The sequence below is a fragment of the Equus przewalskii genome, chromosome 1, assembly GCF_037783145.1.
Source record: "Equus przewalskii isolate Varuska chromosome 1, EquPr2, whole genome shotgun sequence".
In the NCBI taxonomy this organism is placed as follows: Eukaryota; Metazoa; Chordata; class Mammalia; order Perissodactyla; family Equidae; genus Equus; species Equus przewalskii.
The window spans coordinates 3,856,271-3,876,033 of record NC_091831.1 but is presented as its reverse complement, the minus strand read 5'-3'; the positions used below and the strand labels follow the sequence as shown (position 1 = coordinate 3,876,033).

At 45.9% G+C, this 19,763-nt stretch overlaps 1 protein-coding gene across 8 annotated transcripts in view; it reads left to right on the top strand.

Annotated features, from left to right (window-relative positions):
- MGMT (O-6-methylguanine-DNA methyltransferase) overlaps window positions 1-19,763 on the top strand; it is a 301,256-nt gene that overhangs the window by 239,873 nt on the left and 41,620 nt on the right. For all 8 annotated transcript variants that reach the window (XM_070564059.1, XM_070564009.1, XM_070564368.1 and 5 more), the window contains one exon: window positions 3,449-3,609. In XM_070564059.1, the coding sequence (XP_070420160.1) occupies window positions 3,449-3,609 (161 nt within the window). The remainder of the gene's footprint in view (window positions 1-3,448; window positions 3,610-19,763) is intronic.

Genomic DNA, 19,763 nt, shown 5'->3' with positions numbered 1-19,763 from the left:
GTCACACCACAGCTCTTTCAGGGACGAGCCAAGCGAGGTTGGAAGAGAGGGCAGGGCAGAGAATAAATTTCATTTTATTGTAGAAATGGAAATTTGTGTCATGGCTTTAAAAATCTGGTTTTATGTGTGTGTTTAATGCCATTCATTTTAAATGTAGTATCATAAATCCTTGCTTCAGAATCAAAGCTGTTTAATTACATTTCACCCATGAATAGTTATCTAATGCCAATAGAGAAAGAGTTAAAAAGGAGAACTACAGAGTAAATCAGAGGTTGAGATCTTTAGCACAAGCATAAAAAATCAATTTAAGATGAATTTTACTACTATAAAAATGCTTCAAATATCCTCTTAAGAGTGGGAAATGCTAGGAAACACAGCTCCCATTTCAATTCCCTCAGCAGCACAGAGGAAGTGGCCCCCAGCGGGGGCAGTGTCTCTGGATGCTCGAGCCCACCCGTTTCATTTCTCTCGGGGGTGTCTGAGGATGGGGTTGTGACTCACAGCAGAGCAGGTCAGTGGTGGGTGCAGAAGCCCGCCTCTCGGTGGAAGATGCCCATCTCCCAGGGTGCACGCTCCTTACCCAGGCACCCGTTTGCTGGGTGGGTGGCCAAGCAGACCCCGCCAGCCCAGACCACTGACCGTGGCCTGTAAGGCGCTGGCCTTTGCTGCATTCTCCCCCAGTGCCCTGACGCCAGCCAGCTCTTTGGGGGCACAGGCCCACGTGCTGCAGCGCCGGCGTCTTCAGGCGGTCCCCGTCCCTCTCTGGCCTCCTCAGGAGGAAGGCTCCCCGCAGGTGAGGGTGGTGGTGTGGACACCTCAGCTGTGCTCACCTCTGTGTGAGCAGGCATCCCGCAGAGGTGGGTGTGAATGGTGAGGTGCCCACTGGCCTGTGTGTCCTTTGCTCTTTCTGGAAGGAGCCCTAGCTTACCCTCAGTGCCCGTCTCCTCGCCCTTACTCTCCCTCCATCCCCAGGAGCAGGAGGGCAAACAAAGCATGTGACATATTTCTCTACCTTTCTTTTTAGATATCATCAGGATGCTATTTGTTCAGTAAGTAAGGAACAGAGGGAGAATAGAGCAACTGAGAATTTCTCTCTGAAATTGAGTAATATTTAAGCCAAGCAGCTTCTCCTTCCCGTGACCAGACATCGCTAGTGGAGAGAGATCAGGATGATGGGAAGACAGCGTTCCATACCCACGAATGCCTCTGAGAGGTCATTCTGCCGCCTGGTTTGCAGGCCCTGTGCTCTGCCTGTGGAGTGAGCCCGAATCCTGTGGACCTCTGTGACTGGGCCCCACCGGAGCCCTATTGTTGATTCAGGGTTCAGGCCGAGTGAGGGCCCATGTGGGCTCCCTCTTGCCGAGACCCAGCAAAGGCGGCCGCTTGGAAAGGGTCTGGGCCTGCTCCGCCCAGTTCTGTTGTTGGCAGGATCACCTGACTGGCCAGCTCTACGAGACCTGGGTCTCAGTAATCCCTCTCTGCTGGTCATCTTGGGGCTCATTTCTTCTTTTTCCATTCCTTCCCTGGTTCCTTCCTTAACACTATTTATATTGACAGCTCAGAAAGCCATCCCTGACCCCCCTCGCATTCCACTGTGAAAAACTGTAAAAGGGACCTCCGTGCATCCCATCTCAGGACCTCAGTGAGACACCTTACCTATAAGGCACTGTGACAGAGACTTGGGTTCCGGGATGGGATTGTGGACCAGACCCTGTGTAGAGGTTGTCATTTGCTCCCCACGGCCTGTAGGGTGAAGTACACACAGATCTGGATCTGCATTGCCCTGCGCACGCTGGGGTCTCTCTCCTCCCACACAGGCACAGTCAGGCCTGTGCTCCGGGGCACTTCAGCCACACCTGTTGTTCCTATGCTGGGCCACATTGCCGAGGGAGTGGTGGCCTCTCCATTTCACCTAGACCCTCATAAGGGCAGTGAGTATGTGTCGAAGAAAGGTAGCCTGTGGGTCGAAGTGCACGCACCAGCCCCACCCCCAGACCCCCTGCCCTCGGGACTTGGGAAGGGAGGTGTGAAGGGTTCAGGGCAAGCTTCTTGCACCCACCTTACAGTGGCTTTTCTGCCTTCCCCCAGAGGCCTCAGAAGCTGCAATATCTGAAAAGAAGACTAGGGAAACTCTACCTGCTAGGCCTAGAAAGCCACAAGGAAGCATGCCATGTGCCCGGGGCCTTGGAACGTAGGGAAGGAAGGTCACCTGAAGAAATCAGACTTAGTGCCAGTGCTTCTGTGTGTGTGGCATCCTGGGAAATTGAAGTAAAAATTAGATCCATCATAAAACTCTAGGGCTGAGAGGCAGCAGAAGAGAACACCTCCATAGGGACGTTGTCTCAGTCTAGTGGAGCACGTCCCCACAGAGCCAGCCCCTGCTGAAAACGAGCAGTCAGCTCCATGCGAGGCTGCTCTGGATCCCACAAACGGAAGACTGAGCACCCAAGTAGAAGAAACAGCACAGCCATGTGAAGTGAGTCAACTGAAATACGTTGATTTCAACTTAAAGAGAGAAAAGAGAGAGTAGCAACTGTAATCGACAAACCAGAGGATTTGAAAAAGAAACAACTAGCAGTCCAGGCATAAAAGTCATAGACTGTAGTGGGAATCACAACTCTTAGAATGACCTGCTCTCAGATCAGGCTCTCTGAAGCCTGAGGATCAGTGGAGCGAATCCCCTAGAAGGCAGCACAGAGTGGTGGAGAATGGCTGGCTGTGCTATTCTTCTGTTGAAATGCGGGGGGAGGGTGAGTGATGCAGTCTAGTTACTTTAATAGTATTTCTGGAAGTTACTTTCCCTAACGAATACTTGGTGATTTTAGAGATGAAAATAGATGCGAATAGACGTCTGTTCGTCTTATGGGGGCAGGCACATACCCACTTGCTTCTGTGCTTGTCATCCCTGCTTTGTCACATCCTTCTTCACAGTGGACTGCAAATGTTCAGAGCCCCGAATGAGAGGAGCATGAGTACTGGGACATTGCTTCCTGGGAATCAGCTCCTATGTTTACAGATGAGTTGTAAAGGGGCACGTGTGTACGGTGACGGATGGCAACTAGACTTCTGGTCGTGAACACTGTGTAGTCTATACAGAAGTTGAAATATAATGATGTACACCTGAAATTTATATAATGTAAACCAGTGTGACCTCAATAAAAAAATCAAATAAGTAAATAATAAAAAGAAAAACTAAAAAAAAAGAAAAAGAAAGCAGGTTTCTTTTTTAAAGCTGAAGGTGGAGGCACGGATGAAGAGACTCCCAGGCACTCATTCGTCGTCCTCCCCTAGTCCACCTTTCTGCAATCCCACTGCACACTAGATGAGCCATGCGTACCTGTGAAACACCTACAGGCTTTTACCCATGTAGGTTCGGTGGGTGTTTGCTGTTCGGACATGGGGAGGCAGGGCCTACAGGTTTACTAAGCTCCTGTTATCACTCTTTCAGCCCCATGGAGGCCCCTGCTCCTCCTGAGCTGCTCGGCGGTCCGGAGGACGTGGCGGAGCCCCTGATGCAGTGCGCGGCCTGGCTGGATGCCTACTTCCACAAGCCTGCGCTCCTCACAGAGCTCCCCTTGCCTGCTCTTCACCATCCCGTTTTCCAGCAAGGTCAGTTAACTCAGCCGTCTCACATGTTTCCTTCAGGGAGCTTGACTTATTAACTATCACTTACATCACAGCTCATTTTATTGACTGTACCAAGTTGGTATTTTTACATCATCTAAACAGAGACAGCATGTGGCCACGCTGTAAGGACAAGAGTTCGCCATCTCCACCCATTCCAAATGGTTGTGTTAGTTTTGGCACATGGTCACATAATTCTTGGCAAAGGCTACAAAAATGATGCATGCAGATCAACCCTTGACTCTCGCTGGCTGAAAGGTTTAAATAGGAACACATCTGAACGGCAGTACATTTTTCAATAAGCTTATTGTTAACTTAAGCTATCTGCTTGCCAACAGCACAGAAAATGAGCCTCGTACATGGACAATTAGCTGCTTCCATAAACTCAGTCGGTGACACTTCCATCAGAGTAGGTAGCAACATTTTCTTGAATAAGTTATCAATTTAATTTCTCAAACTTACCATAAGTAGATATTATATTCTTAAGGCATGTATTGAGAACTCGTTGCCTAAATGTAGTATGCTAAAGGCACACAAAGTCTGTGATATAAAAACATTTTCCCGGATATTTCCCTTTAATGTAAATGAGTATTTATGTACGAGTATATAAGTGTGGATGTGTACATACATATACTTAAGGAAAAAAATTACCCTGAGATTTTAGGTAAGGTAAACTTAAAGCAGTCTTGGACTTGAAAATGGAATTTACTAAGTAAGTTTAATAGTATTCTGCTGCTATGATTTTCAGCAGAAACAAACTTGAAAATGGAGTAGAGTTTTCAGGGGAAGGGGATAGAGAAACTCCTGAAAGTTCAGCTAATACCTGACTTGACTGACAAGGTCAGACAAATGAACAGATAAATCCTTGAACATTTTTGCACCTAACGCCCTGAAAGTATACAGCCGTAATGAACAGGATGCCTCGTAAGCCCCGTGTGTCATCTAGGACTGTCTCCGGAAGGTTTCTTTCAGTGTGGGCTCCAGAATTCCTAGAGGGGCTCTCCAGGATGGGGTGTGGGAGCAGGAGTGGGCCTTCGCACACTCCGCACATGTCCGGGACCCTCCATCATCTGCGTTTGTGAGCAGGGCGCCCCCACACTCCCGCTCAGCACTTGCACCTGCTCAGATCCCCCTTCTCCTGGCGCCGCGAGCCGATGGCCTGAACTGAGGCTGTGGGTGACGCTGCTCGTTGTGCACCTTCCGTGTGCCAGGCACAGGGCGGGATCGCGCTGTTTGGTCTGAGGAGCTCGGAGATGTGGTTTGTTTTTAAAGTAGAGGCTTGGGCTTCTCAGAGCAGATAACTCCTCTATCCTCTGCCACCATTTGGGGGTCACTGCTCTGCCAGGGAAGCAGAAAGGACTGCCCAACTGTCTGTCCTCCTCTTGCAGTCCACCAAGTCAGTGAGCTGGAATTTAAGGTTTTAAAATTTTCAGAACTGAAAGATTAAAACCAGGGCAGAAAGTATCTGTAATCTAACACTGGGTGGGAGGGGAATGAGCTTGTAAAGTCCCATCCTCAGGGTTTGAAGAGAGTTGGGACTGGCCACACTTACCTGCCTTCTGGCTCTGGGCCTGCACCAGCCAGGCTGTCACCTCAGCCAGCTGGTCATGGTCATGGTCCATCAAGGCAACCAGGACGAGCTGGAAACAGCCACTGGGGTAAGGAGAAAGGCCACCCAGCCAGACCAGTAGCCCTCCTCCTGTAGGACCAGCCCCACAGTGCTGATGGGCACTTCTGAAAGGGTTGAGGTCCCCTCTAGCTAGGTTGGGGTGGGGAGCAGCTTCTAGCACCCTCCTGGGGGCAGGGTCCCCTGGGCCAGGCCCGCCTGCTAACAGTGGTTGCTGCAGAGCCAGGATTTCCCACGCCTCAGCATGTGCAAGCCAGGTTTTTCTAATTTAGCTCAATCACTTACTCCCCGCAGGGACCAGGTGTGGGGATTTTATGGTTTAAGAAGGGAGGTGGTGGACGGTTACAATACAATTGCTAACACGAAGTTAATTGGCACTAACCCCCGCCTGTGGTGACACCCCCTTTCTGTCCAGCAGTACTGGGCTTTGCTGTCTTCCTGTGTTGTATCTGGTAGCCGGTGAAATCACGGAGAGTGAGGAAGTCCCATACAAGAAAGATCCTCAGACAGCCTCAGTGCTCCAGAAGCTGTGGAGCAGTGTGAAGAACTGGGAGCAATGGGTACATTTTAACAGGGAAGAAATGCTTCCTAGACAAATTCTATTTTCTGTGCATCTTAATCTTTGAACATGTTTAACATACTTTTCCATATCATTTTTTCATCCTGTTCTTCTAAGATTTAGACCAGATCTACCTATTTCAACTTGTTTTACAAAAAGTAATAGGAAGTGAGCTGCTGCTTGAGTTCAAGCACGTTTACCCGCCAAACTTGTGAGCTCCCTGTCCCGGCCTCCACCGTCTGCTCCTTGGCCCAGGTGCAGCCTGGCCTGCTGTGGAAGCCCCTCCGGGCGTGGCAGGACCCCCTTTCCTTTTCAGGTCCCGCTGCGAGATGAGCATGGTGTTCACCCTCTCTTCCTTAAGGCTTGTCACAAGGGTGTTTGCTAGCTAGAACCATATGAAATTACCATTTTTGTACGTTAAAACGTCAAATATTGGAGATTTCCTATGGTTCAACTTCTTATCTTGGAGACTTTCCAAAGCTTGGTTAGTAACAAGTTAACTGTCTGGTATCTCTACCACGGAGCCTTGAAGCTGTCTTTCCTGCCCAGAGTCTGGACGTCTCTGGGGCTGCCTTTGCCCTGGGCCAGGACAGCTGGGGTTTCTCTGTGGGAGAGGAGGCTGCAGTGCTGCGAGTGGGCTTCGTCGAGCTGAGGAAGTTCAGTCGAATGGTGAGCTGTTGAATAAGGTGTTCTCTAATTTCTCATGAGAGTGATGTTTTAGTAGTAGGATGTTTTCTTTGAAAGAAAATGGTGTTTCCTTTTTTGTGCTTTTTAGTTTTTGGGTTTTCCTCATCTTGTTTATTAGAAGTGTCCAGGGAATCATTTCTCTGGCCGCTCTGTGATCAAGAGCTAGCAGTCGTGTAGCACAGGGGAAGCGTTTTAGAGAGGTCGGGCCTCCCTATAAACCCCTTGCGAAGGTCCATTTTGTTTATTTTGGGTTTATTTTTCTCCAAGAAATAGTTTTCTAGTGAAGCGTTTATTCTTGAAATAAACCTTTACCTAATGTTTCTTTCATAATGAAGTATCATTTAAACTTATTTTCTGTTAATGCTTCCTAACTTCTTTATATTTACTTATTAAAAAAATTTAGCTTCTTTGCATGGTATGCATCTTAAAGTAGCCCTAGAGGTCAGTGGTAAAAGCAGTTAGAACAATAAACATAGCACTTTGCGAAAGCAGTATTTCACAGTGAGTTCAAGAAAAGCAGAGCTGCGACAGACTGAGCTCGGCTCTCCGCTTCAGAAGGGGTATAGATGCTTTCTTTGTGTTCTGAGCCCCCTGCTCATGGAGACCCTCCTCGCGGTGTGGCTGGACAGGCTGCGGCTGGCCGAGGAGATGGGCAGCAGGGCCGCTGACCCAGGCCTCTGTGCCTGTTCTGCCAGGCTGGGGTGGGGCTACCCCGGGCGCCCAGCGAGTCCCCTCCCCAGGGAAGGGCCTGGGCAGACCCCACATGAGGCAGCCCCATGGCGTGAGGTGTGAGTAATGGTGGACCTCAGCTCGTCCTCCCTGTGCCGTCTCACAGACGATGGTTTTCAACAGATGAGTTCTGAGTTTTCTTTTTAAAGTGACTGCAATGTTCCCTTCTAAATGAAATATTTAACACTTTAATAATTCCTTCGTCACAGCTATTAGCTTGTAGCTATGAAATCCAGTTGCATGACAGTAGTAAAATCTGCATTTTTTAAACCTGCCGGCTAGAAGTAAGTTTTTTGTAACTTCTATTACAGAGCCTCAGAAAGGATTCTCGCATCTCTGTATTTCTGTTGAGCCTTTTTGAAAAGGGCCTCTACCAAAAGCTCTGCCAGCGAGTTAGGGGAGAGGCCCTGCAGGGTGAGTTAATGGTCTCCCCACTGGGGCCTGGATGCAGTTCCCCTGCGGTGGGTGCCTGCTGCCGGTGGAGGCAGGCAGACCACAAGGGAGGGAGTAAAGCCATTGCCTCAGGCCTTCACCGGAGACAGCCCTTAAAACTGAACATCCATCTCGGAGAGCCAAGCAAGGGTGATGGTCCTTGCCCGCCACCCACCCACGGACACAGCACCTCTGCCCCTGGCTGTCACTCATGACCACGAAGCAGCCGGCGCACCCTGCCAGACCCGCAGGCAGGCTCCCCAGAGGGAGCGCACTGAGCCGTCTTCCTCTCAGTGTCTGGTGTTCTTCACATCTGCTTCATGAGTCGTGAGTCCAGCCTGAGTTTGTCCGCAGAGGGTGTTGCAGGAAGTGGGCGGTTTTCTCTAGCCTCCCCTGCAGATCCACAGCAGTGGCCGCTTTGTGCTTGCAGGCAGTTTGTACTGATGTTTTCCCCTGAACTTTAAAAAAAAGATGACCAATTTAAAGAGAAGAGCTAAAGTAGGAGATTTGTTACAGGTTCTGGTTGATAGCCATCACTATTCTCCCTTATTTTATTTTTTTTTCTCTTTTTTTTTTTTTTTATTAATGTTATGATAGATTACAACCTTGTGAGATTTCAGTTGTACATTTTTGTTAGTCATGTTGTGGGTACACCACTTCCCCCTCCGTACCCTCCCCCCACCCCCCCTTTTCCCTGGTAACCACCGATCAGATCTCCTTCTCAATATACTAATTTCCACCTATGAGTGGAGTCATATAGAGTTCGTCTTTCTCTGACTGACTTATTTCGCTTAACATAATGCCCTCGAGGTCCATCCACGTTGTTGTGAATGGGCCAATTTCGTCTTTTTTTATGGCTGAGTAGTATTCCATTGTGTATATATACCACATCTTCTTTATCCAATCATCAGTTTCTGGGCATGTAGGCTGGTTCCACGTCTTGGCTATTGTAAATAATGCTGCGATGAACATAGGGGTGCAACGGACTCTTGAGATATCTGATATCAGGTTCTTAGGATAGATACCCAGTAATGGGATGGCTGGGTCATAGGGTATTTCTATTTTTAACTTTTTGAGAAATCTCCATACTGTTTTCCATAGTGGCTGTACCAGTTTGCATTCCCACCAACAGTGTATGAGGGTTCCTCTTTCTCCACAACCTCTCCAACATTTGTCATTCTTGGTTTTGGATGTTTTTGCCAATCTAACGGGGGTAAGGTGATATCTTAGTGTAGTTTTGATTTGCATTTCCCTGATGATTAGCGATGATGAACATCTTTTCATGTGTCTATTGGCCATATTCATATCTTCTTTTGAGAAATGTCTGTTCATGTCCTCTGCCCATTTTTTGATCGGGTTGTTTGTTTTTTTGTTGTTAAGCAGTGTGAGTTCTTTGTATATTATGGAGATTAACCCTTTGTCGGATAAGTGGCTTGTAAATATTTTTTCCCAATTAGTGAGCTGTTTTTTTGTTTCAATCCTGTTTTCCCTTGCCTTGAAGAAGCTCTTTAGTCTGATTAAGTCCCATTTGTTTATTCTTTCTATTGTTTCCCTCAACTGAGGAGTTACAGTGTCCGAAAAGATTCTTTTGAAACTGATGTCAAAGAGTGTACTGCCTATATTCTCTTCCAAAAGACTTATTGTCTCAGGCCTAATCTTTAGGTCTTTGATCCATTTTGAGTTTATTTTGGTGTGTGGTGAAAAAGAATGGTCAATTTTCAATCTTTTGCATGTGGCTGTCCAGTTTTCCCAGCACCATTTGTTGAAGAGACTTTCTTTTCTCCATTGTAGGCCCTCTGCTCCTTTGTCGAAGATTAGCTGTCCATAGATGTGTGGTTTTATCTCTGGGCTTTCAATTCTGTTCCATTGATCTGTGGACCTGTTTTTGTACCAGTACCATGCTGTTTTGATCACTGTAGCTTTGTAGTATGTTTTGAAATCGGGGATTGTGATTCCGCCGGCTTTGTTTTTCTTGCTCAGGATTGCTTTAGCAATTCGCGGTCTTTTGTTCCCCCATATGAATTTTAGGATTGTTTGTTCAATTTCTTGGGATTCTGATTGGGATAGCATTGAATCTGTAGATTGCTTTAGGTAGTATGGACATTTTAACTATGTTTATTCTTCCAATCCATGTGCAAGGAATGTTTTTCCATCTCTTTATGTCATCGCCTATTTCTTTCAAGAAAGTCTTGTAGTTTTCATTGTATAGATCCTTCACTTCCTTGGTTAAGTTTATCCCAAGGTATTTTATTCTTTTCGTTGCGATTGTGAATGGGATAGAGTTCTTGAGTTCTTTTTCTGTTAGTTTATTGTTAGTGTATAGAAATGCTACTGATTTATGCACGTTAATTTTATACCCTGCTACTTTGCTGTAGTTGTTGATTATTTCTAATAGTTTTTCTGTGGATTCTTTGGGGTTTTCTATGTATAAGATCATGTCGTCTGCAAACAACGAGAGTTTTACTTCTTCGTTACCTATTTGGATTCCTTTTATTTCTTTTTCCTGCCGAATTGCTCTGGCCAGCACCTCCAGTACTATGTTGAATAGGAGTGGTGAAAGTGGGCACCCTTGTCTTGTTCCTGTCCTCAGAGGGATGGCTTTCAGTTTTTGTCCATTGAGTATGATGTTGGCTGTGGGTCTATCATATATGGCCTTTATTATGTTGAGGTACTTTCCTTCTATACCCATTTTACTGAGGGTTTTTATCATAAATGGGTGTTGGATCTTGTCGAATGCTTTCTCTGCATCTATTGAGATGATCATGTGGTTTTTGTTTTTCATTTTGTTGATGTAGTGTATCATGTTGATTGACTTGCAGATGTTGAACCATCCCTGTGTCCCTGGTATAAATCCCACTTGATCATGGTGTATAATCTTTTTGATGTATTGCTGTAATCAGTTTGCCAAAATTTTGTTGAGGATTTTTGCATCTATGTTCATCAGTGATATCGGCCTGTAGTTCTCCTTCTTTGTGTTGTCCTTGTCAGGTTTGGGGATCAGAGTGATGTTGGCTTCATAGAATGTGTTAGGGAGTTCTCCATCTTTCTCAATTTTCTGGAACAGTTTGAGGAGAATAGGTATTAAGTCTTCTTTGAATGTTTGGTAGAATTCTCCAGAGAAGCCGTCTGGTCCTGGACTCTTGTTTTTGGGGAGGTTTTTGATTACCGTTTCTATTTCCTTACTTGTGATTGGTCTATTCAGATTCTCCATTTCTTCCTGATTCAGTCTGGGGAGATTGTAGGAGTCTAGGAATTTGTCCATTTCTTCCAGGTTGTTCAATTTGTTGGCATATAGTTTTTCATAGTATTCTCTTATGATCTCTTGTATTTCATTGGTATCTGTTGTGATTTCTCCTCTGTCATTCCTGATTTTATTAATTTGCGATTTCTCTCTTCTTTTCTTGGTGAGTCTGGCTAGGGGTTTGTCAATTTTGTTAATTCTTTCGAAGAACCAACTCTTTGTTTCATTGATCCTTTCTATTGTCTTTTTTGTTTCAATATCGTTTATTTCTGCTCTTATTTATATTATTTCCCTCCTTCTACTGACTCTGGGCTTTGTTTGTTCTTCTTTTTCTAGTTCTGTTAGGTGTCGTTTGAGGTTGCTTACGTGAGCTTTTTCTTGTTTAGTGAGGTGAGCCTGTATTGCGATGAATTTCCCTCTTAGGACTGCTTTTGCTGCATCCCAAATGATTTGGTATGTCGTGTTCTCATTTTCATTTGTCTCCAGATAATATTTGATTTCTTCTTTAATTTCTTCAATGATCCATTGTTTGTTGAGAAGCGTGTTGTTTAGTCTCCACATTTTTGCACCTTTCTCTGCTTTTTTCTTGTAGTTGATTTCTAGTTTAATAGCGTTATGATCAGAAAAGATGCTTGATATTATTTCAACTCTCTTGTATTTATTGATGTTTGCTTTGGTTCCCAAAATATGGTCAATCCTTGAGAATGTTCCATGTGCACTTGAGAAGAATGTGTAACCTGCTGTTTTTGGATGAAGTGTTCTATATATATCTATTAAGTCCATCTGGTCTAATTTTTCATTTAATTCTATTATTTCCTTGTTGATTTTCTGTCTGGATGTTCTGTCCATTGGTGTTAATGGTGTGTTGAGGTCCCCTACTATTATTGTATTGTTGTTGATGTCTTCTTTTAGTTCTATTAAGAGTTGCTTTACAAATTTTGGTGCTCCTGTGTTGGGTGCGTATATATTTATAAGTGTTATGTCTTCTTGGTGGAGAGTCCCTTTTATCATTATATACTGTCCCTCTTTATCTTTCTTTATCTGTTTTGCTTTGAAATCTACCTTGTCTGATATTAGTATAGCGACACCTGCTTTCTTTTGTTCATTATTAGCTTGGAGTATTGTTCTCCATCCCTTCACTCTGAGTCTGTGTTTGTCTTTGGGGCTGAGGTGTGTTTCCTGGAGGCAGCATATTGTTGGATCTTGTTCTTTGATCCATCCTGCCACTCTGTGTCTTTTGATTGGGGAGTTCAATCCATTTACATTTAGAGTGATTATTGAGACGTGGGGGCCTACCACTACCATTTTGTGTCTTGTTTTCCGGTTTTCTTCAGTTTCCTTTGTTTCTCGTCCCATGGTTTAATCTGTTCTGATGTAGAGCTGCTACTCTCTGTTGTTGTCCTTCTACTTATCTCCTCTGCTCTTGGTTTTGTAGCCCCTTTCCTTTTTTGGATTTTTCAGGAATGAGGGTTTTCCTGAGGATTTCCTGAAGAGGAGGTTTTGTGGCAATGAACTCCCTTAATTTTTGTTTATCTGGGAAAGTTTTTATTTCTCCGTCGTATTTGAAGGATATTTTCACTGGGTAGAGAATTCTCGGCTGTAGATTTTTGTCCTTCAGATTTTTGAATATATCATTCCACTCTCTTCTAGCCTGTAAAGTTTCTGCTGAGAAATCTGCTGATAGCCTGATGGGGGTTCCTTTGTAGGTTAGTTTCTTTTGCCTGGCTGTCCTTAGTATTTTCTCCTTGTCGTTGACTTTTGCTAGCTTCACTACTATATGCCGTGGAGTTGGTCTTCTTGCATTGATAAAGTTTGGAGATCTATTGGCTTCTGTCACCTGAAGATCCATCTCCCTCACCAGATTTGGGAAGTTCTCAGCCATTATTTCTTTGAATAGGTTTTCTGCCCCTTTCTCCTTCTCTTCTCCCTCTGGTATACCTATAATCCTTACGTTGCATCTCCTAATTGTGTCTGATAATTCTCGGAGAGTTTCTTCATTTCTTTTAAGTCTTGCTTCTCTCTCCTCCTCTGCCTGCAACAATTCTATATTGCCATCTTCCAAATTGCTAATTCTTTCCTCCATATTATCAGCCCTACTGTTCAGAGCATCTAGAGTTTTCTTAATCTCCTCTATTGTGTTCTTCATTTCCAATATTTCTGTTTGGTTCTTCTTTGTTGTATCAAACTCTTTTGTGACATAGCTCCTGAACTCGTTGAGTTGACGGTCAGAATTCTCTCTTAACTCATTGAGAATCTTAATGATGGCTGTTTTGAAGTCATCATCATTTAGGTTATATATCTCATTTTCTTTGGGATTGTTTTCTGTGTATTTGTTACTTTCTTTCTGTTCTGGAGATTTAATGTATTTTTTCATATTGCTTGATGTTGTTGATTTGTGCCTCCGCATGGAGATAGAGTTTAGTTGCTCCTTTCACTTGTTTCAGCTGCTGCGGTGGGGGGAGCAGCTGTTTATACTTCACCAACCAGGAACCCTGTCCGTAGTTGCTAACTGGGCCTGGGCCCCTCTTCGTAGCCACAGTGGCCCTTTGGATTCCCTCCTCTGCCGTGGGGGCCGTCACAGGGGGGCTTCAGGCTGCAGGTGCCTACTGTTGCAGCCCACCTAGATGTGCTCTCTCCTTGGGGTCTGCAATGGTGTTATGGGCTTTTCCAGCGGCCAGGGGTGGGATCACTTATATTTGTCGCTCCGTTGCTGTCGGCACCCACCGAATCTCACTTGTCCTCTATGGGTCGCAGGAGAGCTATTGGCATCTTCTACAGTCTGTGGTTAGTACACCTAGCTATGCTGCTTTTGCCCTGGGGTCTTCCAGCCTTGTGGCTGGCGGCTGGGTGCCTTCTACTGGTGCTGTACAGAGGCTTTCCCTAAGGCTGCTGTGAGCCTGTAGGGTTTCCCCCTAGGCTGCTAAGCTGGGTCTCTGGAACTCTCTCCAGCCCCAGTCCTCTCCGAGGTCTCCGGCAATCCCTAGTCTCACGGGGCGGGCAACGGCAGCTGGGGGTTGCCCCGCCCTCTGGGCTTCTCTCCGGGCCTCTCCCGGGAGCCGTGAATGCTGGGCGTGGCCCCTCTGCTAACGGCACACAGAGAGTTTTGTCTGCTGCCTGGCGGAACTCCGGCGCTTCCCCTCCGGGTCGCAGAACCGGCCTTTGAAAGTTCCCCCAGCCCCGGTCCTCTCCGAGATCTCCGGCAATCCCTAGTCCCACGGGGCGGGCAACGGCAGCTGGGGGTCGCCCCGCCCTCTGGGCTTCTCTCCGGGCCTCTCCCGGGAGCCCTGAATGCTGGGCGTGGCCCCTCTGCTAATGGCAGACAGAGAGTTTTGTCTGCTGCCTGGCAGAACTCCGGCGCTTCCCCTCCAGGTCGCAGAACCGGCCTTTGAAAGTTCCCCCTGCCCCGGTCCTCTCCAAGATCTCCGGCAATCCCTAGCCCCACGGGGCGGGCAACGGCAGCTGGGGGTCGCCCCGCCCTCTGGGCTTCTCTCCGGGCCTCTCCCGGAGCCGTGAATGCTCAGCGTGGCCCCTCTGCTAACGGCACACAGAGAGTTTTGTCTGCTGCCGGGCGGAGCTCCGGCGCTTCCCCTCCGGGTCGCAGAACCGGCCTTTGAAAGTTCCCCCAGCCCCGGTCCTCTCCGAGATCTCCGGCAATCCCTAGTCCCACAGGGCGGGCAACGGCAGCTGGGAGACCTCCGTACCCTCCGTGACTCTCTCTGGGACCCTCCGGGCGCCCCGAGCACCAGGCTGGGTCTCCCCGCCAATGGCGGGGAGAGACTCTCCCCGCGGGCTCAGGTGTGCAACTCCAAAGTTTCCCTCTGCGTTTAGGAGTAATTGCAGGGGGTTTAGGTAGGGTTCTGGTCACCTGTTTCCACCGTCGCTCCTCTGTTGTGTTCTCGCTCCTGCCCTAGATGTGTGTGGATCCTCTGGGGGCGTCCGTTGGAAGAAAGCCACTTGCGGGTACTAGGCTGCCCGTCGGGGTCGGAGAGTTTTCACCTATTTCCACGTCCTCCCGGAGGAAAGTCCGTCCGCCTTCCGATGTATAGTCGCGTGGGTGTCTCAGACGTCCTGAGATGCTGTCTGGATATCCTTTGTCAAGCGATAAGTGTCCAAATAATTGTAGACTTGAAGGGCGAGAGACAAAGAGGACTACTCACGGCGCCATCTTGGATCTTCCCCTATTCTCCCTTATTTTAAATGAGGGCTTATAAAGATGGTTGACCTTGCTGAGATATTACCTGGTGGAGCTGGAAGGTGTGTAAACCTTCCGATGCATGCTTATTGATTAGAACAAGCTAACAACACTGCACTTAAATTAGGTGGGAAGGAAACAGCTGGGGAAAAGGTACTTCTTTCAACCCTAGAGCTGCTGAGCTGCTCTTCAGGGAGCAGATGTGGAGAGGGGGTCTGAGGCCTTCTGAGGTTGACGCTGGGAAAGGTGAGGATGAAAAGACGGAATCAAAAGCCTGCGATGGATGGCAGGCCACCAAGTTCAAGGTGCTGGGAAGATTGTCAGATGTCTCCAATCAATGTGGCCGCTGCCAGGAGTAGCCCCTCTCCTCTGTTATAGGCAGTAAAACCCAACCTGTGTTTGTGGTTTAGAGAGAAAAGATAAGCGGGAATGTTTAAGAACCAAAGTGGGGCAGGAGTCAGTGAAAGCGAATTATCTCCAGGGCATAGAGTGAGCAGTGGTCTTCATCAGGGACATTTCAGAACGTGACTAACCATCTCCATGAATCCCTCCCCTGTGGAACAAGACGACCAGCCCCGCCATCATGCTTCCCTTTTCAGAGCTGTTCACAGGAGAGCGCCACTTTCTTCAGACGGTCCCTGCTGCCCATGGTGTAGGCTCTGCTTTCATGGGACCAGCAGCTGGTGCATATCCCTTTCCTAGAGGAGAGGTGCACCCCTTTGTGGGCTTATCGGCCTCTCCTGGTTGCCTGGCCCTGTCCGCATTTGAATATTTACATCACTTCCCTCAGTGGAACAAAAATGTTAGATGACCAGAATTCAGTGTCCTGGGTTGAGGGTTTCTCTGGGTTGGGAGCTCCCAGCTGGAGCAGAGAGGAGCATTGTTTCAGCAGGGTGCGTCTTCCACAGAGCCCCCTGAGGGATGGTGGCTCTTGTTGGCACCAAGGCGGCTCTCCTGGTTTGTTCTGGCTCCACCTGTGTAGGGCTAGCCCCATGGATCGCCTGTTCTGGCCAAGCCAGCTCAGAAACGATCAGCGCACTTCACCGTTAGCTCTTTAACTTGACTCATCGACTACATTTTGGCATATTGGTGAATTCATGGGCCAAAGAGCCTGAGGTTCAGATTATATCTTCATTCGTTGTTTCATATATTACGCAGTTTCCTGCCTGGTGATTGTCATCATTACTTGTGCATTCTTTGCACTGTGCAACCATCTTGGAGAGGGAGAGAGTTTTTAAAGTTTCAACTATGATTGATTCAAGCAAACAGCTTTTTCATTCAAGCAAACAGCTTTTTCAAGTTACTCTTGTATCTTGGTCCCTTCATCTGGGGGTGTATGTATCAGAATGCTCTAGAAAGCTTTACTCACTGTTATGCCTACAATTTCTATACTTCTCACTGCTCCCCAAGACACATCAAAATCTTAGGACAAGGAAATATATACATATATGTATTTATATGTATGTGTGTGTGTGTATATATATGTATATCGCGTATTTTGAGAATGATTGCTCTAAAGAAATTTATTAAAATGGATCCAGCTCTTAGGACTGTTTTTGCTATGTACTTTACCCTATACCAAGTGTAACATTCCTAATTTAATAATGATTTTTGTTTGAGACATGTAACTGTGCATATTTAAGAAGTGGTTTGCTCTTGTAATTAACAACCTAAGTAAGTCCTAGGTTATGCATATGTCTACTTGATCTAGACCTTTGCACATAGCCAGGTGAGAAGGTTGGAGAGCCAATATATCATTCATCTTTTTAATTTGGAAAGAGTGAGCAAGATGGGCTGCACATCAACACCTCTACTGTCAGGTTATGGAATCACATCTGGTCGATGCCCCCGAGTGTCTGAGGACTTGCCAGGTACTGGCACTTTGCCAGGACACCCCAGGGTAGCGTGTCAGCAAAGCTAACCAGAGCCTTCAGAAGGTATCTGGATATTTTTGGCCAAAAATGTGTTTTTTCTTTGAGATAGCCAGATGAGTGAATCTCTAGATTCTTCTGGAGACCCGTGAGCAATGGAAGTGGCCAGTAGAGGGGATGAGGTTGCTTCACGTTCTGGATACCCAACTGCTTCTCCGCATATGTAATGCAGATCCAGTCCTGGGGTTGCCGTGATGGAGTTTAGATAGTCACGTAACTCACAGTGTCGCCTTACTCGAGGGAGAAATTGTAGTAAAATGCCCACCCCCTCCTGTAGAGGTGAATTTGGTCTATGGGTAACAGCTCCTGAGATGCTGATAGTGGTTAGAACAGAACCACAGCCTGCTGGACCTCAAGAAAATTCATGGTGTCCCTGTGCAAAGAGCCCTCTGACTAATCAGTAATTACCAAGGGCTCCTGGGAAGCCTAGTTAAGTGAAAGCTTCATCCTAAATCTAAGAGGTGGTCAGATCCTACGTTCCCTGAGGTTTCCATGAATCAGGCAAAAAAAATGAACTTGAGAATGACTTCACTCAAGGCCACTGAGGTCACACAGTATAATTTAACCAAGCTTGAAAGGTAACCACAAGGACTGTTTGAAAGTCAGCTACTTTCAAACCTTGTAGGATAGAAGTAGGGTCGCTATTACAAATAGATAGTGCTTAAATAATTGTAATTATTACAAATGCTGCTTTTATGGGAAAATAGTCAAATTAAAATGTAATTGTTACCTCTAGCATAATAATTAAACAGCAAACCAGTGAAAGTTTTTGTTAAAAATAAAAGTCATCCTTATTATCTTGACACACTTAGAAGGGCCATTCGCCATATCTGCCCGTTGGACTTGGGTGTACTTCACTTCAAGAAAGGAGTAGGGATCAGGTTTCTGCCTGCTAGGAAATGTAAATTGCATTGTCCCTTTCTTCAATAATTTTTCATTTGAAATGGGCTTTGAAAAATAGGAATTTTCTATCAAGTCTACATTTTAAAGTCAAAAACAGACTTTTCACTTAAATGCACTTTTGAAATTTTTATTGCCACTGTAGTCATTAGACACGTGTGCTGCTTCCAAAGAGAATGTTTAAATATTTTTGTTGTCATAAAATGTTGTATATTCACATTTTACAGGCAGTGTTAGCGCATTTTGATATCGTCCTAGCAATAATAAATAGAATTCTCTCTCCTACCTGGCTTTATAGAGAAAATGATGTGTTAATAAAAATATACATAGAATTGGGCTGTAAGTTATCAGTATGTTAAGTATGTAAATATTGATATAAAATTAATGTCAGCAATGCTGTAAAGCCATCTGTGGGAGCCAAAAGTGTAAAAAGTATTAATTTGAATGCTGTAGCTCACGATTTTTACCTGCAGCCCTAATGTTCAAGCTAACTCAGAATATAAGATTTACGAGGACACGTTCTCCTTTTAAGGTCGTATTTCACATGTCAGAATAGACAAATCAGATATTTACATGGCGGAGAATTGTCTCTCTTGGAGGTCCGAGGCCAGCAGCGTGGCTTCCCTGACCACATGGGGTGGAATCACCAGGGCAGAGCAGACCTCCGGGAGGCTCAGCTCACTGGGACGCTGTGTGATGTTTCAATGCCACACAAATTCTTCTGAAGAAGAAAACTGAAGAAAAAGGTAGAGGAAAAGGAAGTCTTTTTAGCTCTTAAATACATCACTCAGTTAGTGAAGTCCAGGTCAGGTTTTTTTCCTACCCTCCCAAATGTGTATCTCTACTGAGCCCTGCCCCTCGCCAGCAGAAGAATAGACAGTATCTCCGTTACTATGGCAACTACTTTTCCTTTTCTTGAGTACTGCTGTTAATTGTTGTGTGAAACACATACTATGTAAAGAAGAGGACCTACCCCAGACGTGTGTGTGTGTGTGCACGCATCGTCTACTTTCTCTAACAGTGCACTCTCCTTTCTCAGCTGGGCTGTGCTGGTCCAACAGCACCATTTTCCCTCTCAGCCTTCCTCGGACAGCTTGAGTAAGACCCAGCCACTGAGCTTAGGAGACACAGGGCTCGTTGCTTGGCCGAGACATACCTCTTCATAGGAAATTTGCATCTCTTCCTCTTTTTAGAATAAAATATGCAAGAACCAACATAAATGGCATAACCCCCCCCCCTTTTTCCCAAGAATTGGGCCTTTGATGTTCAAGAGCAGCTAATATTAAAGGCCGTCCCTAGCAGGCTGTAGAAACTGCACCTATTTATGACAAATGTAAAACAGCACAAATCTAGCTGAATATGATGGTATCATTAGTTTGTGAATCGCATCCTTGAAAATAACTGTGGAGGAGCCAAATCGGTTTAAAAGAAGATAACAAAATGGTTTAAGCTACTTAGGTTGAATGCCAATTATATTTTAATATTCAACTGAGCATATTTTACTAAGAAAAAAGGCCGCGTTGACGCATGCATAACTCATTGGCAGCGTCGGCCAGCTGTGCCACTCTACTCTCCGAATCACTTTGTGCATTTTAGTAGCATGGTAATTTAGTAGAGAACTACCTGAGTGATGGCATTTTCAATGAGCAGGTAATCTACAGAGAATTTTTATATGGTTATGAGTTCTGTGCTTCAGCCTGGCAACACAAAAATACATCAAGACCAATTACGGTATCAACTTTCAGTGTGGTACCCTCGCCACGCAAGTGCATGTATTTCTGCCCCAGGCATTTCAAATTGCATCTAATTTGAAATCTTTGGGGTTTTAATTAAATTTCAGA